Here is a 21,312-nt window from a genome sequence, read left to right as displayed (position 1 = left end):
CATTATTTTCAGCAAGTTGATTTAGTTATGTTCCAGATAAAAATGATTAAGCACTATAAAGAATTGTGATTTCCATCAATTAATATTCAGTGGTGAACTAAAATATAGGAATGTTAACATTTTCGTAAACGCGATTAATATATGAATGTTTTTTTTTTTTAAATACATTTGTGAAGTTTCTTAAATTTTTTATTTATATACTCATTAATATTTTTATGCAAATGTGAACGCACTTCAGGTATGAATGTGAATAATCAAAGCACAAGGGATCATATCCCAAACTCGAAGGTTAAAACTATAAACACACATATATACTGAAATACGCAAATGATCATCTCCCAATACCAAATATGAAACATATAAACACATTCATAGTGTTACATATGTGTACACTGAAACACACATATTCATTTTGTTCCCAAAATGAACACATTAACACACATGTACAATTGTGTTTTTTTTTCGTTAAAATTTTTTTTTACACTTGTGAATATGGTCATTTACATGTGTACCACCCAAAATGTTTATTGGTCACACGTGAACGTAATTCATATGTGCATGTTTTTAAAAGCACTTGTAAATTTTGTTAAAGATATTTACACATTGCCAATATGATGAGTCGCATGTGAACGAACTTCAAGTAAAGTTGTTTTTATAAACGGGTGAACTTTGGTTAAAAATTATATATATACACATGCATGTGAATATGGTTGTTCACATGTGTACCATCCTAAAAATTTACGAGTTAAAATTTTTTATATATCTGTAATTTACATGTTCATAAGTTAAATATGATCAAACATTATAAACCTATATTAATTGTGAAACTGCTTTTACTGAATTAATTAAGTTTAAACAAAAGTTATATATAATACTAATAAATGTTTAATTGATTCTAATGATAGTGATAATTTAAAAATGCAATTTTAAACACGGAATACACTATCCGTCAATTTAGAAAAGCAAAAAAAAAAAAATTATCCAATAAATTTTGTAAAATCATCATATTAAGTCAAATAAAATTATTGTTATTAATAAGTTGACATGCAAAAATATAGGAACAAGAACGTGCATCTCGTTTTTTTAATTTTCCAATTATACCCTTTATGAATTTTCATTTATTTGTTAATTAATTTGTATTAATAATAATTATAAAAATGCCACATCTATCAATAGCCATTGATTAGTCTAATCCAATGGTTTTAAATGGTCCTCGACAAAAATTGAGTTCTCGTAATAACTCAACTCTCTCTCTCTCTCTCTCTCTATATATATATATATATATATACACACTCCAGTGAGAACACTTTCAAAATAAGAACGGTGAGAACACTTAAAAACATCATTTTGATGCATTAAAAGTCCATAAAACTAACATAGTACTTAAGTAATTATCATTATTTAAGTGTTTAACATCACATTGATCCGTCAAAATCGAAAAAATCACGTTTTTTGTTTTGTGCATCCATCTTGGATGCATATTCATCAAAATGATGCATACAACAAAAAACGTGATTTTTTCGATTTTGATGGATCAATGTGATGTTAAACACTTAAATAATGATAATTAGTTAAGCACTATATCAGTTTTATGGACTTTAATGCATCAAAATGTAGTTTTTAAATGTTCTCATTTGTTCTCATTTTAATTCCATTCTTATTTGATAGCCACCCTATATATATATATTTATATTTAGGGTTGATACAAATGACAATATAATCATGTAAAAAGTTTGGTCAGGAATTCGACCATATATACTTGAGTTTACATACATCTAACCGTGTAACGTATGGTTGAATTGCTGACCAAACCTTTTACGTATGCTCCATACAATTGTAAATTAAAGAAGAGTGTATTGTGTATTTGTATGTAGCTCCAAGCCTCCAACCATGGTCATACGTATAACGTCTACATATGGCTTTGCATCATAACAAGATGAAAGTACAATGACTATTTTAGTATTATTAGTTACATCTCGTGATATTCTTTGGTTAAAGTTCCAACTCAAGGCAGAAAGACTAGCTAATTGGCAACTGAACTATATATTCGACCATACAAGCTATGGTTTTATGACGTAGATAACAATGATCCCATATGGACAAATCAAGGGTCAATATAGATTCTCTGTTTCACCATTGAAATATAAAGCAAAGCCTTGAATGATTGAAGCATAAGAACATAGAGTACCCCCCAAAATGCATATATATCATATGTGGCTCACCTAGTTTTAGGGGATGGAGATGGGGGATCCTAACCACATACACAAACACAAGAATACATACATATGTACAATGCCCTTTGGCCCCAATGTAAAGTGCCTTTCCTTTTTCTCCCATTTGATACAAAAAATATTTGGGATTTTATTATCCAAACATCTAACACAAGTAACATCACAACTTGCCCTTCTAACATATATTCGAATTCCTTTTGCTTTATCATATGCCAAATTCTTGAAAAAAAATATATATTTAACGACCCGTACTGACTTACGACGTGCACTGGTACATATTCAATTTTGTCTTTAGTTTTTTCGTTTTATAAACCTTTCTTTTTTTAGGGCATATAAAGATGGATGCCCACTTCGTTGTGTGCATATTGTACGTGTAAAGTTGCGATGTCGACTGATTATGATCTTTTTTTTTGTGTGCATCTAACATCAGGTTCCGAGTGTATCTACAAAAGGGTGATAGTATATAGCTTGTAGGACAAGTCTTGATTGATTGCAAAGTGAATGTTCTGTTGTAGTGCATAAAAATGGTCATGTTAAAAAAGGATCAATTCCTTTGACTAGATAACCTAAATACTACATGTTTTTTTAATTAATTTTCACAAGATCTAACACCCTTTCCATTTTTCAACAACTTTGATTCAACTTGAATGATTATTTGGACCTAATATTCGTCAATACAAAGATGTTTTTGTACCTTTTACCGGGCTTTAATCAAGGATACGATCATGATAAAGAGGAAACATAAGGAACTCTTCTACAGGGTAATTTTGTCCAAGGATCATAGTGAGATATACATACCTTTGATTCATGCAAATGTCCTATTGATTATGGTCAAAGTGTTTGAACTATTATTTGTCGTTTACATGAACCCAAGTGATTTTTCTTTCACGCTTAAATAGTGATTATGTAACTATGTAAGTCATGATTAATTAAGTCGTCTGATTTTTTATGGTATGAAAATAAAAATAAGCAATTTTTGATTTCTTCGGAAGATTAATTGATATAATTTTAACATGATGCAAGTATGTTTATGCCTGATGGATGTTGATGATCGTCAATAAAAGATAACCATAGAAAAGAAAATTTGTAAGTCATGATAAAGTTTAGATGAGATTAATATGACATAAGATAGTACTGTATGTAACTATGTACGAATCCCAGTAATAGAAAAAAAAGAAATAGAAAATCTGCATGTAAATTAATCTTAATGGGCTAGTGATAATTCTATATTGGACCTCACTTGCGGATATACCTTTTATACTTCAAGCAATAATGAGAATTCTATATTCTAATGACAATATTGTTGATCTATGCTATATCACCAAATAATTACTCCAATTGATTCAAAATTAACTAAAAAAAAAATAATGTCATTATTTATCGTAATCGATATAATATTGAATAATAGAAAACCATTATTAAGAGTCACATATCTTAATAAACCAACCATCAAACCCAATGAGTGAGAGCAAGACCATATATATACCAATCTGATAGGTAACATGTATGCAATCAAGTGGTCACTAATTTGCTAATGATGCTTATGATGATCACACTTGTAGTCATGATTTTATGAAATCACCAAAGCTAGTTTGGTCTACTATCGTCATCATTGCTTCAACTAGATGATAATTACTACTCGTACTAGCTATATATGCAGGACACGTTACTTAGAGTTATATTTTCAAATCATACGCTTATAAGTGGTAATTAATGGAGTAATATATTTTCATGTTTTATGCAAAGAGGATAGATGATACTTTTTTCTGAGTTTAGTGCATACAAGTTCCTCTACTCATATGTAAAATCACATAAGATCAATTGATCTGCAACAACAATAGTAGTATAGTACATGAAGAATTAAAACAAATTCAACTTTATTAGATGCCTGCAGGTTTAAAAAACATGAAGAGTATAAAAGTTATGCCAAAATTATTGTTTTAAGATAGCAATAATATATGTATAATAAGTTGTTGCTTCAACTTTTGCTTGTTCGATCTTCAAGTTTATGAGCATTTGCAGAATGGAAAAGGCTTCCATCTTAACAGCCTGCAGCTGCATGCATTATTGAAACTGTGTGGGGGTTAATACTTAATAGTAGTATCTACAATTAGGAGAACTAGCTAGCTTATTGGTAGCGCTATCAATCATAGTATAGAACAAAGCTTTTTAGTAAATCATTCTTCGGATGATTACAACATAAGATGCTTCCTATGTGGACTATATGTAAAATATGACCAAATATATATCACAACATCATGCAAAGATTTATTCTTGGCTTTCTGCGCGTGATATTTTTGTTTTTTTTTTTCTGGTCCCCATATATGAAGTTCGGTTCAGTTCAAATGAATAAACCTCTGGCAAAAGATTAATTAGTTTAGATATCTTTGATTTTCTATGACTAAACTAATCGCAACAATATCCAACGCAACCTATCAATTATGCTAAAAAATTGATATGATTCTTATTTTAAAGTTCTTTTCTCTGTGATCAATTTTTGGTCTGCAGGAAGATTCATAAGATCGCATCAGGAACCCAACAATAAATGCACGTATTGTGATTGGTTTACAAGATAAAGGTATGGTTAAACGGCATATAACAAGTGTTATAAAAGTTGTAAGTGTTGATTTTTAGTATTATACAAGTCCAAGTGTGATGATGGAATGATTGATGCCTATAGAAAGTTGATTTTTAGTATTACACAATGCATCCACTTGCTATAGAAAGTTGCTAGCAACAAGCTTCACATGTTCCATCCTATATTCCATGATCTTGTTACTAATGGCACGGTGATGTTAAAAGGTATTTTAGGGGCTAAATCAGCATAAGATTCATGGATTATTGTTAGATTCTTTCCTTAATCAATGATCAACTTCTTACAGAGTGGCCAATGTGAGGTTAGCCCACTTGATGGAGGCTTTTATATTTCATGGATAGAAACCAAGGTTCAATATTTGGCGTGTGGTAATTTAGTAGTAGTTGGAGTGGGCTAAATCCCCCTTAATGACTAGGTGGTCTAATTGATCAAATATAAGGAAGCCTAAAAATGCCTAATTGCTTACCTTATTAGTTTTGAAACATAATCATGTTTATGCTTAATTATTAGTATTAGGCATATGTATCATTTTCGAAACTAAAACTATGCCCATATAACAGGGCATAATGCTAAGTTGCATTATGTTTACTGCATCTTATTAGTTTTGCCAAACGCTGCAACATGGCTGTTTCAGCTCTATTACTCTATATTTATTCAAACAAACTTCAAAAATGTAGGCGTTAATGCTTTATAGCATTGAATTAATCGTTTGTAACGTTGTTACAACTTGTACGTAATCAATAATATAGGAAATAATTCTGAATAAGTATCAGGCAACCGTCATGTGGGGAACCAAAATCTTGAATATCTTGTTTGCTTGCAGGAAATAAATATATTCACACTATTGTTAAATGGCTCATTTATGTCTTTGAAACTTTGATTTGCCATCCAATAACTATTTCATGTCTCAAAAACAGAGGACAGAAATACTGTGTTTTTGTCGAAAAAAGATTCTTGTAAAAGAGTTACCCAGGTATGTAGCTAGCTACAACCATTGTATGCTATCATCTTACTCGGTTTTGGAATATTAAAAATCATGTTTTCAATTAAGCAAATGAAGCCTTGTTAGTTGAAACAATCTTTTCTTTCAAAGAGCATCCCCAACCCGGGGTCAAGGGATCTGATATTGTGAACACTCTATCACGACGGGCTACATATGTGAGCGAGGCGTTGGGTATTATATATATATATATATATATATATAGGGTAAACAAATAATCTAAAAAGTGGTTGGATGAAAAAGTGAGTTTTGAGAAAGCAAAATCTATTGAAGACGCAACGCCAAACACCCCTTTAATGAAAATACTCATTTTATAATCATGATTTATACTTTGGTGCTCTACTGCTCTTAATGCTTAAAGCAACTTTATAATATTGGGCTGTTTGAAATTCAATCCTTTTAAGCAGGGATGCCCAACTTTCAAACAAATTACAAAACCCTCCACTTGTTTCAGGCCCATTCATGTAAGTTATGTGACTAAACCTAGTTATAATTTCGAAGCCCATATAAATATTATGGCTGGTTCCCCTATCTTACGTAAGGCCCAAAGGTATTTCAAAGGTTCTTTTTTTTTTGTAGGCTAAAGTTTTAAGCCCCATGGTTCAATTTGAAGTAATTGTTGATTGAGCAACTTTTGCGGTGTTTAATATGTGTTATTTCTTTTTTATCTTTTTTTTTATTATTATTTTTTATTTTTAAAGTTGCGTGGAGCTGTTTTGGTGCTTTGTAGGGTGGTTTCATTCATAATTTTGAGTCAAATTTGATGTTTTATTAGGAAAACTTTGTGATTGTCCATTCTTAATTATTTGAGTCCCTCTAAAGATATGCTCCGGATATGTCACTTGACTCAACATTTCAAAAACAAAATTTCGATAGTCTTTTCTACTTGATGAGAATATGAAATGCAATATGCAAATGTAATAAATATAGTACTCACATGTAGTCCATGTAGTGTACTACACTCAGTGTCGTCTTAAGCTTTTTGGGGCCTTAAACAAAATTAATATTGGGGCCCTACTTGATTAACATACAAATTAAAGTAAACACAAAAGGCAAAAATTAAATAAAAAAAAAAAATCCATCTTATATACTAGGCTGCTAAGTCTGCTATGTGAAAAGAACGCAAAGAAGCAATATTATTCACCATTTTTAGGAGAAAATCTTTCATATGATAAAGATTTAATCACTAAGATATCAGAGTGAAAATCAGCTATTGGATTTTTCTTGATAGTTAGGTTTTAATTTTCGCTTTTTTCCCTTGATGGTTGTAACTTCATTTGTATGGTGTCTTTTTTTTTAAAGGCCAGTCATGAGGCAATAAAGTTTATTTGCCTATTTGTTTCTTGTGCATTCTTGTTACCCTTCTATAGTAATAACATATAACATAAAAAGTCTAAAGTTTAAAACATTAAGCTTAAAATATAAAAATGGAGGCCTATATATTTTGAGGACCTTAGGTCCATGCCTAACTTATGTATATAGTAAAGCCGCCTCTAACTACACTCTACTTATATCTTTCTTCAAAGCGTGTGTTGATATACAATAGTCAACAGACTTTCGTTAGGGACATTAATTAGCCGTGATGAAATGTTTATAATTTTATATAGTCTTGACATTTCTTAAGTGACAATACTTAGACGAGTAAAAAGATACCGTTCAATAATATAAATTAGTTAGCAAATCCTTATTAATAATAATAATAATAATAATAATAATAATAATAATAATAATAATAATAATAATAAGGCTAAGTGTGCAGATATTGGATATGAGTATCCCCTTTCCATTCTCTATTTTTGAGGAACTTGAGAAAGATGCAGTGACTCTGCTCAAGTGGATCAAGAAGTTTTCCGCTGCACAAGACATTGGAGCACGTGTTGCTTCTCATATATTTAGTAGGATTAGTTTTGTTATATCTAGAGGAGTTAGGGCCCAAATAGTATCTCGGTTCCTACTAATTTCTTGTAAATCCTATTAATCTCTAATAGAAGCTATGTTTAATAATAATAATAATAATAATAATAATAATAATAATAATAATAATAATAATAATATGTATCGATTTGACAGGGTCATCGCCTTTGACGCAGACTGGTATGACAGATTTTGTGCCTGGTCGTGTAGTGGTTGAGGCAGCACAACATAAACGAAATAAGTATAAGGCTAAGTGTTCAGATATTGGATATTGAATTATCTCCTTTTCATTCTCTTCCTTTAGAGAACTTGAAAAAGATGCAGTGATCTTACTCAAGCGAATTAGGAAGTTCTCCGCTGCACGTACAAGATATTGGAGCACGTGTTACGGCTCATATATTTAATATGATTTGTTTTGTTATAGCTAGAGGAGTGAGGCCCCATATAGTATCTAGGGTTTTTACTAACTTTTTGTAAATCCTTTTAATTTCTAATAATGATGATGATGATGATGATAGAGATATCTACTTTTCTAATTGTATATATAGTAGGCATAAGCATGTATTCATAAACATCAAGTTTTTTCTTCATACAAAATGACTTATGTAAAACATTACCTGGCGAATAGTTTACAAAGAACGATCTTTAATTAATGAGAGATCAACGAATGACGTTTTTCTTATACTTATACAGTATGTCATTCACAGGCTAGTTACCAATATTATTAACTGCAAGTGAAGACTTGTTGTTTGAATAGCTAGATTGAAGAAACGCTTATTCCATGAGAGTTTCTATATATATAACCCCAACTTCATTCTCTTTACATATACTAGTAATTTACTGGAAACATTTTTTTTCATCCGATTGTAACAGACTTTTATTGTATAATTAACGTATTTAGTAGAACTAATGGAATGTAAAACAATAGATTTATTATGGATTTTTTGATACTCTAAGTTGCATATTAGTTTTTCGTTTAGTGGTCTCCGGAAAGGCGATAATTTTACTCTTTCCAAAGAATTTGAGTTCAAACCTGAACATTATATATATTGTCATTTTAAAAAGAAAAAGAAAAAGGTAAACACATCGATTAAATTAGAAAAGCTGTCGGGAAATGACACGTGGTTTGGTTAGGACTTAATAAAGTTACGAAAAGGGGCATGCAACGCAATGGGAAGGATTGAAGGAAGACAGCGCAAATAAACAGGGTGGCATTGATTATTTCCACCGACAGGTGTCGTACGTAATTTTACTACCGACAAGACTCTATTTTAGATCTCACCAATCATCCCCACACACATGTCCCTCTTTCCTCAATTTCGCCACATATGTGGAAGTGGGACCCCCATTTACCAACGGGCAACACTCCCCTTACAATTTCTTTTATTTTCTTTCTTAAATATTCACACTTCTCTTTACATTCATTAACAAGTAAGCAGGCACTTTTGAACAGCATAAGATGAGTTTAGTATTAATATCAGATTTTTGAAGAAGAGGGTCAATACCATAATTTATTGCAATAAGCCAGCAATAGAAACAAACAAATATTGATGAGACAGTCCACCAAAAAAGGATTTTAATTATTGTTATTATTATTATTATCTATACTAGTCCTTAGCCCCCCATTTGGATAACAAATACATGTGATGAAATATTTGCTCGAAACAATAACGTAGGAGGTCATTTGTGTTATTGTGTAGTATACAGTGGTTTTAGAAAAAAAGAGGGTCATAAGTCATAACCATTAATTATTGTAAGACAACAATGGAAACAAACAAATGAGATTGGTGAGATAGTTGGAACAATTTTTACTTTATCTATTATATTATGAGAAATTATACTAGTCCCTATTCCCTAGCATCATAATTAGAAGTACACAAACAGTATAAGTATATGATTTTTATTAACTAATACATGATAAAGATATTTGCTCCAAACGACAATCATATGTGCGGATACTATTCAACATCTATATGATTGAACAAACAGTAGTATAAGTATATGATTTTTATTAACTAATACATGATAAAGATTGACAATCATGGTGCCGGTGGTCGTGACGGTGACGTTGTGGTTGTAAGAATGATTGTTGGTGGTGGAGGCGGTGTCGAGTGATGGAGATAATTGATGTAAAAGGTTAATGAAGATATTTTAAAAGATAAAGGATTGACAGTATCATTTAATCATTACTGTTAAGGAATAATGTATATGAAAAATTTTAAGGGATGCTATATGAAAATATTATATATTTTTTAATACTTTCAAAAATAAAGTGTTATTATTTTTATATTATAGAAGAAGTATATATAGATATAAATACTACACTTGTTTAATTTTTGATAAAAAGGAGTTGTTATGTATATTTTGGTTAATTATAAGCATGTTGGATTTAAAAAAGGCATCTGGATTTTAAATTAAAAAAAAAAGGGTCAACTTGAATAATTTGCTGTCAACAAATATATTAATTGGTATTTTGTGTGAGAATTACTTGAAACGTGTATATTTATGGTGGTTGTCATTAGCTATTTTTTTTTGAAAGACAGAAGAATATATGTATTATATGTAAATAAAACGTACCACTAGCAGGATGCTAGAAAGTACCACCCGTACATATAGAATATACAAGTGACAAACTGAGTAAATACAAGTAACCAACTATATACATAACACACCAAGGAAGCCCGGATCTTAACTGTGAAGGTACTAAAATGGATTAAAAAAAACCTGAGATCAGAAAAAAATCCCCGAGACTAGAGGCCGCACCATCGGTTTTCACCCAACTCGTTTTTGGTAGCATCCCAAACAGATCCAGACTTGCACGACTCACCAAAATAGGTTGCATATCCAACCCAAAAACCAATACATCTCTAGGTATCATCACATAATTAATTTCGTGCCTGGCCTTTTCTTTTTTCTTGAGACTCCTTTGATTCTAAAGTGGCACCAATTTTCCTATGTTAGCTATTGATGGTAATAATTTTCATTTTCCGAAATATTGCTTAAACATTGGCATGAAGAACTCCCATGTTCTATTTGGCAACGCGTTATTCTTTTTCTTTTTTCTAATTATATTTTCAAATCGCAATAGAGACATAAGTCATTTTTCCATTTGAGTATTTGACCCATTCATTGGAAAATTATTTGAAAGAAATGGTCAGAGACGCAGACTATTACTATATACGGCTATACCTACAAAATCTCATATTCAATCTAAAAACGTACGGGGTATCTACCAATAAACTAAAACAGGAGTGAGACATCTTTTGATCGACACATGGCGTGTTTCTTAAGCGACACGTGTCAGTTTAAATCTTTATTTATATATTTTTTAGATTTTAGATTTCATATACAACTAAAACTTCTAATTATTTAATTGATATATATAGATATAGATTCCTAATAAAATTATGATTCTTATATTAAAAATTATATTTGTTCATTATTACCATAAATATAGATTTCCATCCCCAATCTTATTTTTTGACAATAAATTTAATAAATTAATATATTTATTACTATTAAACTAAAACATGATTGAGATAATCTTGAAATGACACGTGACGTAATCTTTGATGATACGTATCCTTTTAATTAATTAATTTATATTAAATTAGTTTTTTTAATAGTATATACATTCAATTTCCTTATTAGACTTAGAGTTAAACTATAAATCTTGACATATAGATACAAAACACATTATAACCATATTTGATTCATCGTTTTCTCATTAATAAAATTGTCTCTCTTTCTTTCTTAATTCTTCATCTCCTATCAATTATATTACTTATAATAAGTTATTAGCATAAATACTTCAAAAATTGAAGTTTACGATCCGAAATTAAAAGACTATTTGTCGTCATCCACTATATTTACAAGTTCCGATTTGGATGTGATTGTAAAAATTTAATGTAAATCCAAAACTGTAACTAAATAAATATTATATTTATCAATACTGTTTATTATAACTTAGTGTCGATCATCGGTTTAGTTTAACCACACTTTATTTCGTACTCACGAATCATGTATGATGCATATTCATATTTATTTATGATACAATCTATATAACTACCGTACATCGTACAGGTATTAGGACTAGTATTAGACTAAAGGGTTCTATGCTTCACAGCATGTTAGAAAATTATTATTAACACTTAAAAGGTCGGATAATTTGATTATGCGAGTAACCATCTTAGACATGTATAAAGCCTATTATACTTTTATATTTAAAAAGGTGATTATTTTTTTATACAAAATTCTTATGCATTGGTAACAAATTATGGTAGTAATAGCCAGCTCAAACTATATAAACGGGTCTAAGGCCTCCACATATTATAAGTCATTTTTTTAGATTTTGGGATTAGGTATCTTTAATTTTAGGTTTATGTTTACGTTTCGGCTTGAAACTTAATATTTTGCATCTAAACAAACTAAAAAAATAAACTTTATATAAATATTTTAAACCTTTCTTGTACATACAAAATGTAGATAAAAAAAAATAACTCAGTCATTAATAAGTTTTTTAGTTTATTTTTATCAGTTTGAAGTCCGGATAAATGGAATAGGTTTTTTTTAGATGACTTTAAAACTAGGCCAAAAAAATTAAGTTCATTTAAGGCCTTTACAAAGCGTAAGGCCTTTACAAAATATGGAATTATTTTGTAGGGAAATTTTATATAACTAGTCGATCTTTCATATCTACAATACTGTATAAAAGGAAAATCTCATCCCCTAAATTTCAAAAGATAAATTGATATACCTAAAGTATCTCTCTCAATTATTCATTAATTTAAACATATTTAACAAATATATGTATAATACCCTTAATGAAATAAATGACAACATAAATTTCTCAATGTTTAAAATGACTACACTACATTTTTTAACATCAACTACTTTTACATTTACCAACATTGCCCCCCCACCAGTCACCGACACCATTATCGCACCACAGTCACCACTTGTCGCCGCCACCGTCGCCATCAGTCACCGCCACCATTGTCATCGATGTCGCTCCATCGTGCAAACATATAACTCGTCTTTTCTAATTAAAAAAGCTTTTCAATGTCAACACAAAGCTTTCAACGTTTTCAAGTTTGATATTTATCCTTACTTTGATATAACACAATTCGTAATTGCATAATAACTAACGCATTAACATTACTGATTACCGACACACCTCCAACATCACCATTTGTCACATTACACGAATACACTGATAATAAACAATTCGTATTCACTTCACATTTAAAAAAAAAAAAAAGCATATATAGCCGTCTTCAACAAGATGTTTTACTTTACATACCATTGACTCTTCAATCAATTTTTAAATCACACCTTCAACTTATTATTTCCCAATCCCACCCCCTAACATTTTTCATTTCCATTATATATACACCACCTTCCCCCCTCACTTCACCTCACACGCAATCAAAATCTCCTTTCATTCAAACAAACACAACAACAACAATGGCAACCCCAAAACCAACACCACTCTTGAAAGACCAACTCGACATCGTTATCCCGACCATCCGAAACCTCGATTTCCTGGAGATGTGGCGACCATTCTTTGAACAATACCATCTAATCATCGTACAAGATGGCGATCCTTCCAAGGTTATCAAAGTCCCACAAGGCTTTGATTATGAACTTTATAACCGTAACGATATTAACAAAATCTTGGGCCCTAAAGCTTCTTGTATCTCTTTCAAAGATTCTGCCTGCCGTTGCTTTGGTTATATGGTTTCTAAAAAGAAATATATCTTCACCATTGATGATGATTGCTTTGTAAGTTCTGATTTTTTAATAAAGTTTTAAACTTTTTGAATATTTTGGCAATTTTGATTGATTTTGATATAGGGTTTTGACTTTTAGTCTGACTTGGATCTGGGTTTTTAGTTTTGGAGTAGTTAGATCATGCATAGCAAGTGTTTGATTAAATGCCTAAGAGAAATATTAATTATATTTGTTGAAATTGTTACATTATAGGTTGCTAAAGATCCATCTGGAAATGATATAAATGCACTTGAGCAACATATCAAGAACTTGTTGAGTCCGTCCACCCCGTTTTTCTTCAACACCCTTTACGATCCGTACAGGGAAGGTGCCGATTTCGTTCGTGGCTATCCATTTAGTCTTCGTGAAGGTGTCCCGACTGCGGTTTCTCATGGGCTTTGGCTTAATATTCCTGATTATGATGCTCCTACTCAGCTTGTTAAGCCTCGTGAAAGAAACACTCGGTAATGATAAACAAGTCTGTTTATTTTAAAATTGCTTATGAAATATCTTACATATGTTAAAAATTACACAATATAAGCAATTATAAACATCATTTCAAAGCAATTATAAACATCCCTTATAGAATAGATGTGTCAAGATTGAATCTTTATTGATATTTTGTATGGTGATGTGTTGGACTAGATTTGTGGATGCTGTTTTGACAATTCCTAAGGGAACTTTATTTCCTATGTGTGGAATGAATCTTGCATTTGACCGTGAGCTCATCGGTCCAGCAATGTACTTTGGACTTATGGGTGATGGTCAGCCAATTGGTCGTTACGACGACATGTGGGCTGGTTGGTGTATGAAGGTAATTAACCAAGTCTTTTTAAACCCTTTTTTTTTCGTATCATGAATCGTATGATTAAACGCTTTGTGTGAATGTTGGCTAACTTTTTAATACGTTTTAGGTGATCTGTGACCACATGGGGTGGGGTGTTAAGACCGGTTTGCCGTACATTTGGCACAGCAAGGCCAGCAACCCGTTTGTAAACTTGAAAAAAGAGTACAAAGGTATTTACTGGCAGGAAGAGTTGATCCCATTTTTTCAAGCTGCCACATTGCCTAAAGAATGCACCACGGTCCAGAGCTGCTACAAGGAGCTCGCTAAGCAGGTCAAGGCAAAGCTTGGAAAGATTGATGACTATTTCATCAAGCTTTCAGATGCTATGATCACTTGGATTGAGGCTTGGGATGAGCTCAATCCATCGGCCAAACTTGTCAATGGCAAGTGAAGTTTTATAGACGCATCGAAAATAGTTGATTAGTAGTAATTGTTCGCTTATGCGAAGAGTTTTATTAGGCCTGCGGGACGTTGTGACCGGATTTATTTCTATTTGTCTAGAGTTAAAAATTTTTAAAGGTATTTTGCATTTAAATTTTTGCAGTATGGAGGATTGATATCTATATTACTCGTATTATACATTTGTGTTTTATTTTCATCATGTCATATGGTTTGTTTTAACTTTAAAGCTTTAAGCTTTTTGTTTGAATCCAACTTTTGAAAATTTGAAATGATGGTGAACATGTTACAATCTTTGCTGTCTATAGTCTGGACCCATTGGAAATCTGCCAGAACTTTTAACAAATTATCACAAGAATGTGACATTTTGCTCCCTTTTGAGCGTCTGAATTATTTGAATCTAAGATATATTTATGGCAATCACTTGCACGTTTTGAAACGCGTAATACACTATGTATGAGTATAAAGAAAAAAGTTGAGAGATACATGCCAGTTGGCTTCCAGACTTGGTTTTTTACAATCAACTCCACCAATGCGATTGCATAAATTTGGCAATGTTTGAAGTTATCTTAACACACACTTATGAAAATCTTAAAATAAGTTTATAAATTTGTCTTGAGCGTTTGGACTTGGCATACAGCAGCATATTGAGGAATGACGTAATGATTTTTTTATTTTAATTTTTTTATTTTAATTTTAATAATGTTGTTTGAAGAATCATGACTTTATACGGCAAAATTCGCCAATGAGATTTGCAAAATGTCTTTTGCTAGTGCTTATATTTACGGTGATACTTAGGTGTATTGCATTGTATGTAATCTTTAACTTATCCCTGTATTTTTATTTATTTATGTTATATAATTAATGAATGGAATTTTGTTTGCCGTTCATACCAATTATCGTGACACATAAATACGAAATAAGTCTTTGGATCTGAAGGATACAGCCTTGCAAGTTTTGTAGTTTTCCTTTCTATACTCAATTGAAATTGTAATATCAGTCATTTCTTGTCCTGACTACTGAGGTATCTAATATCGACATATCAGCATATATCACCACACATACTTTCCTATTCAAATACAGAAATCAGAACCGACAGGCAATTAGTTATAGTAAAATATTATTAACAGTTAATCTAAACATAAGATGTCGTTGTAGTATAGTGGTAAGTATTCCCGCCTGTCACGCGGGTGACCCGGGTTCGATCCCCGGCAACGGCGCATATATACTTTTAATCTTCAATTTTCTTATTTTTGCCGTATCTTATTTCACTGTCATGCTTTATTTCTTTTTATGAGTAAGTGAATATTTCATAGATATAGATTTTTCAACTTATAAACAATTAAACATGATCTTCAAGTAAACATGCTCATCAAATTAGTCATTTATATGTTCACAATGTTGTAAACATGCTCATCAAATTAGTCATTTTGGTTTTCGTCATCAAATGTGATATGTCTGCCTAGAAACCAAAATCATTCTCATAATTTATTTACACCTGACATCAACAGAAACGATGAAACTGAAGCTTTAAGCACAATCTTTCAAGCTCAGATGATACCAAGCCTAATATAAACACAACTAATTATTAAGCACACTTAGTATGAAGAGTTTCCTTTTGAAGCTACGTACACTCTTTCAAGCTCGGATGATAGCTGCAGCAAGTCTATAGTAGACCGATCACCAGACCAAACCCGAGTCTCAGGGTTCACGTATACAGAATCTTCCAACATGTTCATGTTATTTGACCCTACAGAAGCTTGATGAGTGTTATGAGTACTCGATGACAGCATCATGGGGTTTCTTGATGAATGGCTTGAATAGTCACCCTGTGGTTGAAATGACAGAAGAGAGCAAGCAGCTGTTTGATCCATTGTAATGAAATCATCTGCGCTAACTATAAGTCAAACAATTAGTGCAATTTTTGAAAAGGGAGATGTAAAGAGAGATCAAATTCATGCTTACCTGTTTGATAATTGTTGATAAATGGATATGAAACAGATCCCAGCGCATGAAAAGAAGGATACTGTGTTCCCAAATCACAAGGAGATACTGAATGCAATTGTACATCTGTTATGGAACTTATGCTCTGGATCATTTCATCTTCAAGTTTTATATTCCCTTTGATCTTGTAGACACTCTAAACTTGCGACCAGCTGAACTCGAAAGCCTTTTAAATAAGCATAAAAAGTATAGATGAATGTGTAGAAGCTATAAGCACGAGTGATCCATTGCAGTTTAACAAGATTTCATAAAACCTTGAAGTATGCTAAATAATGATCATACAGTTTTTTAGATTTATGAGTGTCTTTTTAATCCGGGATTCCACTTCCAATGCATTATATATCATCAAGAGTCAAGACCTTTTGCATTAAAAATATCAGCAAGCATTACCATAAGGCTTCCTTCTACGCTCATTATGATCTGCAAGCCACTTTCGACGTACAGCTTCTCTTGCCATCATCAAATTCACTCAACAAATGGAACCTGAATCAAGAAACAAGGTTTAAAGCACTACAATGTTATCTACCTGTGAAATCATATAAAAGGTCAAAAACCAATGCTTAAATGGTTTCCAAAAGGCTTGATCAATACATAACAGGCAATAAAAGCTACTATAAAAGGTTGGAACTTGATTAAGTCACATGAAAACTATTAAACTAACCTGCTACACTTCTGGCAAAACCTTTGTACAACTCATCCATTCACAATGACTTTAGCAGTCTTTGAGTGCAATTCACATACTTTATGCCCATTATGGTAATCTTTACAAGACACAAGGCTTTTGTTGCAACGATGAACTTGGCAAATTGGTGACGACGAACTGAAATGTGTGATTCGTGTCTGTCTTGAAGGCACAGAAACTTTAGATGAATCTAAATTGTTGGTATTCTTAAAAGGACTACAAATATGAGGATTTTTTCTAATAGCAGTTCTATCCAATTTAAGGTCAAGGTCAAACGGTTCATTGTAATTTATACTATATATATGCCGAATTTGATTTTTTTTGGGTAAAGGGTTACCCCGACGACTTTGTATTATAACAACTATCAAAACGGTTCATTACAAGTAGCATGGTGGACCTACCATACTAATTTATAGTATATATATGTTAACAAATAAAACCTAGTGAATCAAAGCCAAACACCAATCTACCTTTATGCTAATACCAATTGACATAGCATACACATTGGATTAAACCAAAAGGTAAAGCAGACAATCAGTCATTGATAAAGACAGAATCACCACAGATACCACACGCCTCAAGCATATGGATCACCCGAGTAGTCTTTTGGAACTTGAATGTCATAAGCTTTAACCGAACAGTAGATGTAATTACTTCACAAAGCAGATCAGGAGGGCGAGCTTGGTCATTGAACATCCTATTATTTCATTCTTGCCATAAGAAATAAGCCGTTAAAGCAACAAGGAGTCTCCCCACCACATTTGCAATCAATCTTGATTTTGCACGAAGATTCATCCAGTCCATTATAACGTCTAGGAGGGGTGGAAGGTGTTGCAATCCACCCATATCCCTAACTTTTAACCAAACCTGCGTTGAAAAAGGACATTCAAAAAACAAGTGGTTATGTGAATCATAATTAGCTTTACACAATGCACAACACATCATATTCATGTTATTTCTTCTTGTCGATGCCCATTTGATGATTCTGTCTTGCGTCAAAAGTTTCCTACGCATTATTAACCACAAATGAAATGAATGCCTCGGTATATTGTGAGGGGACCAAACAAAATCCATCCATGCCACCTTCTGCTCATTACTTCGTATGGAGTTCCATGCAATAGTTGTTGTGTATGGTTGTTCAACTTTTGCATTGTCTATCCAAATAACTTCATCGTTTTTATTTTGATCAAGTTGAGGGACAGGCTCATTCATTAAACTGGGATATTTAACATACCACGCATTAGGCCAGACCCATTCACCATTCCTACAAATGTTTGCAACCTTAGCTTCCAGTGTGAGACCAACATTTTTAATTTCCCTAGGAGTCACAATTTCACATAACGGACCACTCTCACTCCAAGCATCAAACCAAGCAGACGTGTTCTTACCATTTCCAATTCTCATTTTAATGTGATTTTTAATTGACGACCTCATGTAAAGAATCTTTCTCCAGCCCCAACTACTATCTGTTCGAGCCGGGACATCCCAAAAATTGCGGCCCTTTAGTTTATAATCATGGATCCAAGCAACCCATAAAGACTCCCGCCTATTAAGAATGCTCCAGGTATGGGAAGTCATGAGGGCTTTATTCATTTCTGCTATGCGTCTAATACCTAAACCTCCTTCACTCTTCGGAACACACGTAGCTTTCCATGACACCTTAGCCTTCCCTTTTTGCATAGGACCTTGACACCATAGAATCCCACACATCAACTTTTCAAGGTCTTTAATCACACGAGCAGGCAATAGACATGCATCGAAGAAAGGACTGAAACAATCAATTGTAGCCTCCCAGCAAAAGAGAGAGAATTGGTTTTCCAATCTGTAATTCGCTTTTGCATTCTTTCTACTAGAACTTTACAGTCTTTATACAATAGTCTAGATGAGATTAGGGGAACCCCCAAGTACCTGACAGGTAACTTTCCTTCATCAAATGGCATGATTCCTAGAATTGAGATCTTTGTGTGATTAGGAACATTACAGAAGAATACGGTACTCTTCTGCACACTTGGAACCAAACCCGACATCATTTTAAATTGATTTAACGAGTCCATTAACATTCGGGCGGATTGGGATTCGCCTCTAGCAAATAGAAACAAGTCATCAGCAAAGCAGAGATTTATGAGTCTTTGTTTTTCACACCTATTATGAAATCTGAAAGAGGAATCAATGCGAATTGATTGTTGTAATACCAAAGTTAGTACCTCCATTACAAGTGTAAATAGATAAGGTGATATTGGATCACCTTGCCTAAGCCCCCTTTTACCTTTAAAGTAGCCATGGACGTCACCATTAATACATAAAGAAAAAGAGGTTGAGGACACACACACCATTATCCAATTTACCATAACTCGATGAAAACCAAATCCCAATAATATAGCCTCTAAAAAGTTCCAATCCACGGTATCGTATGCCTTCTGTATATCAATCTTGAAAGCACATCTAGGGGGACCAACATCCATATGGTAGTTGTGCATAAGTTCTCGGGTTAATAAAATATTATCAGAAATTTTCCTCCCCGGGACAAATGCAGATTGGTTTACATTAACTACACTTTCCAGACTATCTTTAACTCAGTTAGCAATAATCTTACTAACACATTTATACAAGACATTGCAACATGAAATTGGGCGAAAATCGGAAATAGATTCGGGGGTAGTAACCTTAGGAACTAGAGCAATTAGCGTATGATTAAGTTCCTGAAGAAGCTTACCTTTTCGGAAAAAATCATGGATAGCCAGCATGACATCCTTACCAACAATACTCCACGAGCTTTTGAAAAAAGCTGATGTGAAACCGTCCGGTCTCGGGGCTTTGTTCTCGGCAATAGAGAACATGACATTTTTAATTTCTTCATCGGACACATCACGAACCATATCCAAAGCGACCCGGTCCTCTAATTTATTAACAAACAAATCCGGTGTTGGCAGAAGACTCCCATTAACTTCGCCACCCAAGAACAGCTCATAGTGCTTAACAAAGGCATTTTGAACTTCACTTCCTTCACATAACAAGCCGCTAGCATCCTTTATAACATCAATACGGCTCCTATGGTTCCTGCACTTTATGATGTATTAGCATCACCAACGGCAGGCCATTCTACCTTTGATTTTTGTTTTAAAAACCGTTCCTCATCAAGTACAGCTTCTTGAAAGGCTTGAATACATGCACCTTCCTTCTCACGCAAACTAGCATCAGTTGGATTTGTATCAATACCTCTTTGAATTTCGTCCAACTCACTTCGCAGAGCACTAACTCTCTTATGAAGATTACCTTGCTTAAAGAGAAAACTTCGAAAAGGAGACTTCAACATTCTGAGTTTCTTCACAACACGCAGCTGATTCACACCATCAATATGAGTATCCCATTTATCTTTAACCATATCATGAAAACCCGCCTTATATACTAAGAAGTTAGCAAATTTGAAAGGTTGGGGCCGAGCTCTAGCTATGCTCGGTAGCTTCAAAACACAAGGCGAATGATAAGATATTCTATACGGTTGAAACATAGCACAAGAAGCCGGAAAAAGATCCGTAAAATGGATATTCCCCATAACCCGATCAATCTTTTTTAGAATACCTATACCCTTCTTAGGCTTTTGATTCCATGTATAATGAAGACCCGTACTATTAATGTCAAAAACCTCCAAAGACTCCACACATTCTTTGAAATCCTTCATCCCTATATTAATAGTGGATGACCCAGCAAAGTTATCCTCCAGATTTAGTGAAGAATTAAAATCACCTAAAATCACCCATGGTTTATCACCCACAAAAGCCTTATGGGTACATAAATTCTTCCACAAATCTCTTCTATTTTTATAGTAATTATCAGCATAAATAAAAGAACAAAAGAATGCTCTTTTGT

The 21,312-nt window shown here is 32.7% G+C and overlaps 1 protein-coding gene and 1 non-coding gene across 2 annotated transcripts; both read left to right on the top strand.

Moving 5' to 3' along the window:
- The first annotated feature begins 13,148 nt into the window (after positions 1–13,148).
- Positions 13,149–14,961, top strand: LOC122587290 (probable UDP-arabinopyranose mutase 1). The gene is made up of 4 exons (XM_043759416.1): positions 13,149–13,525; positions 13,727–13,977; positions 14,159–14,327; positions 14,428–14,961. Exons 1-4 carry the CDS (start codon positions 13,208–13,210, stop codon positions 14,749–14,751), a joined length of 1,062 nt encoding a protein of 353 aa, XP_043615351.1. The 5' UTR covers positions 13,149–13,207; the 3' UTR covers positions 14,752–14,961.
- A 946-nt stretch (positions 14,962–15,907) lies between these two features.
- On the top strand, positions 15,908–15,979 carry TRNAD-GUC. The gene has a single exon. It is a non-coding gene; the product is annotated as a tRNA-Asp (tRNA).
- Positions 15,980–21,312: the final 5,333 nt, after the last annotated feature.

Source organism: Erigeron canadensis, chromosome 2 (genome assembly GCF_010389155.1).
Source record: "Erigeron canadensis isolate Cc75 chromosome 2, C_canadensis_v1, whole genome shotgun sequence".
NCBI classification, from domain to species: Eukaryota; Viridiplantae; Streptophyta; class Magnoliopsida; order Asterales; family Asteraceae; genus Erigeron; species Erigeron canadensis.
The sequence above is the reverse complement of the archived record's forward strand: the minus strand, read 5'-3'. Positions and strand labels throughout refer to the sequence as shown.

Coding starts and splice junctions, on each gene's coding strand:
- LOC122587290 (XM_043759416.1), top strand. CDS start 13,208: ATGGCAACCCCAAAACCAACACCACTCTTGAAAGACCAACTCGACATC. Junction 13,978..14,158: donor CCTCGTGAAAGAAACACTCG/GTAATGATAAAC, acceptor GTGTTGGACTAG/ATTTGTGGATGCTGTTTTGA. Junction 14,328..14,427: donor GGGCTGGTTGGTGTATGAAG/GTAATTAACCAA, acceptor AATACGTTTTAG/GTGATCTGTGACCACATGGG.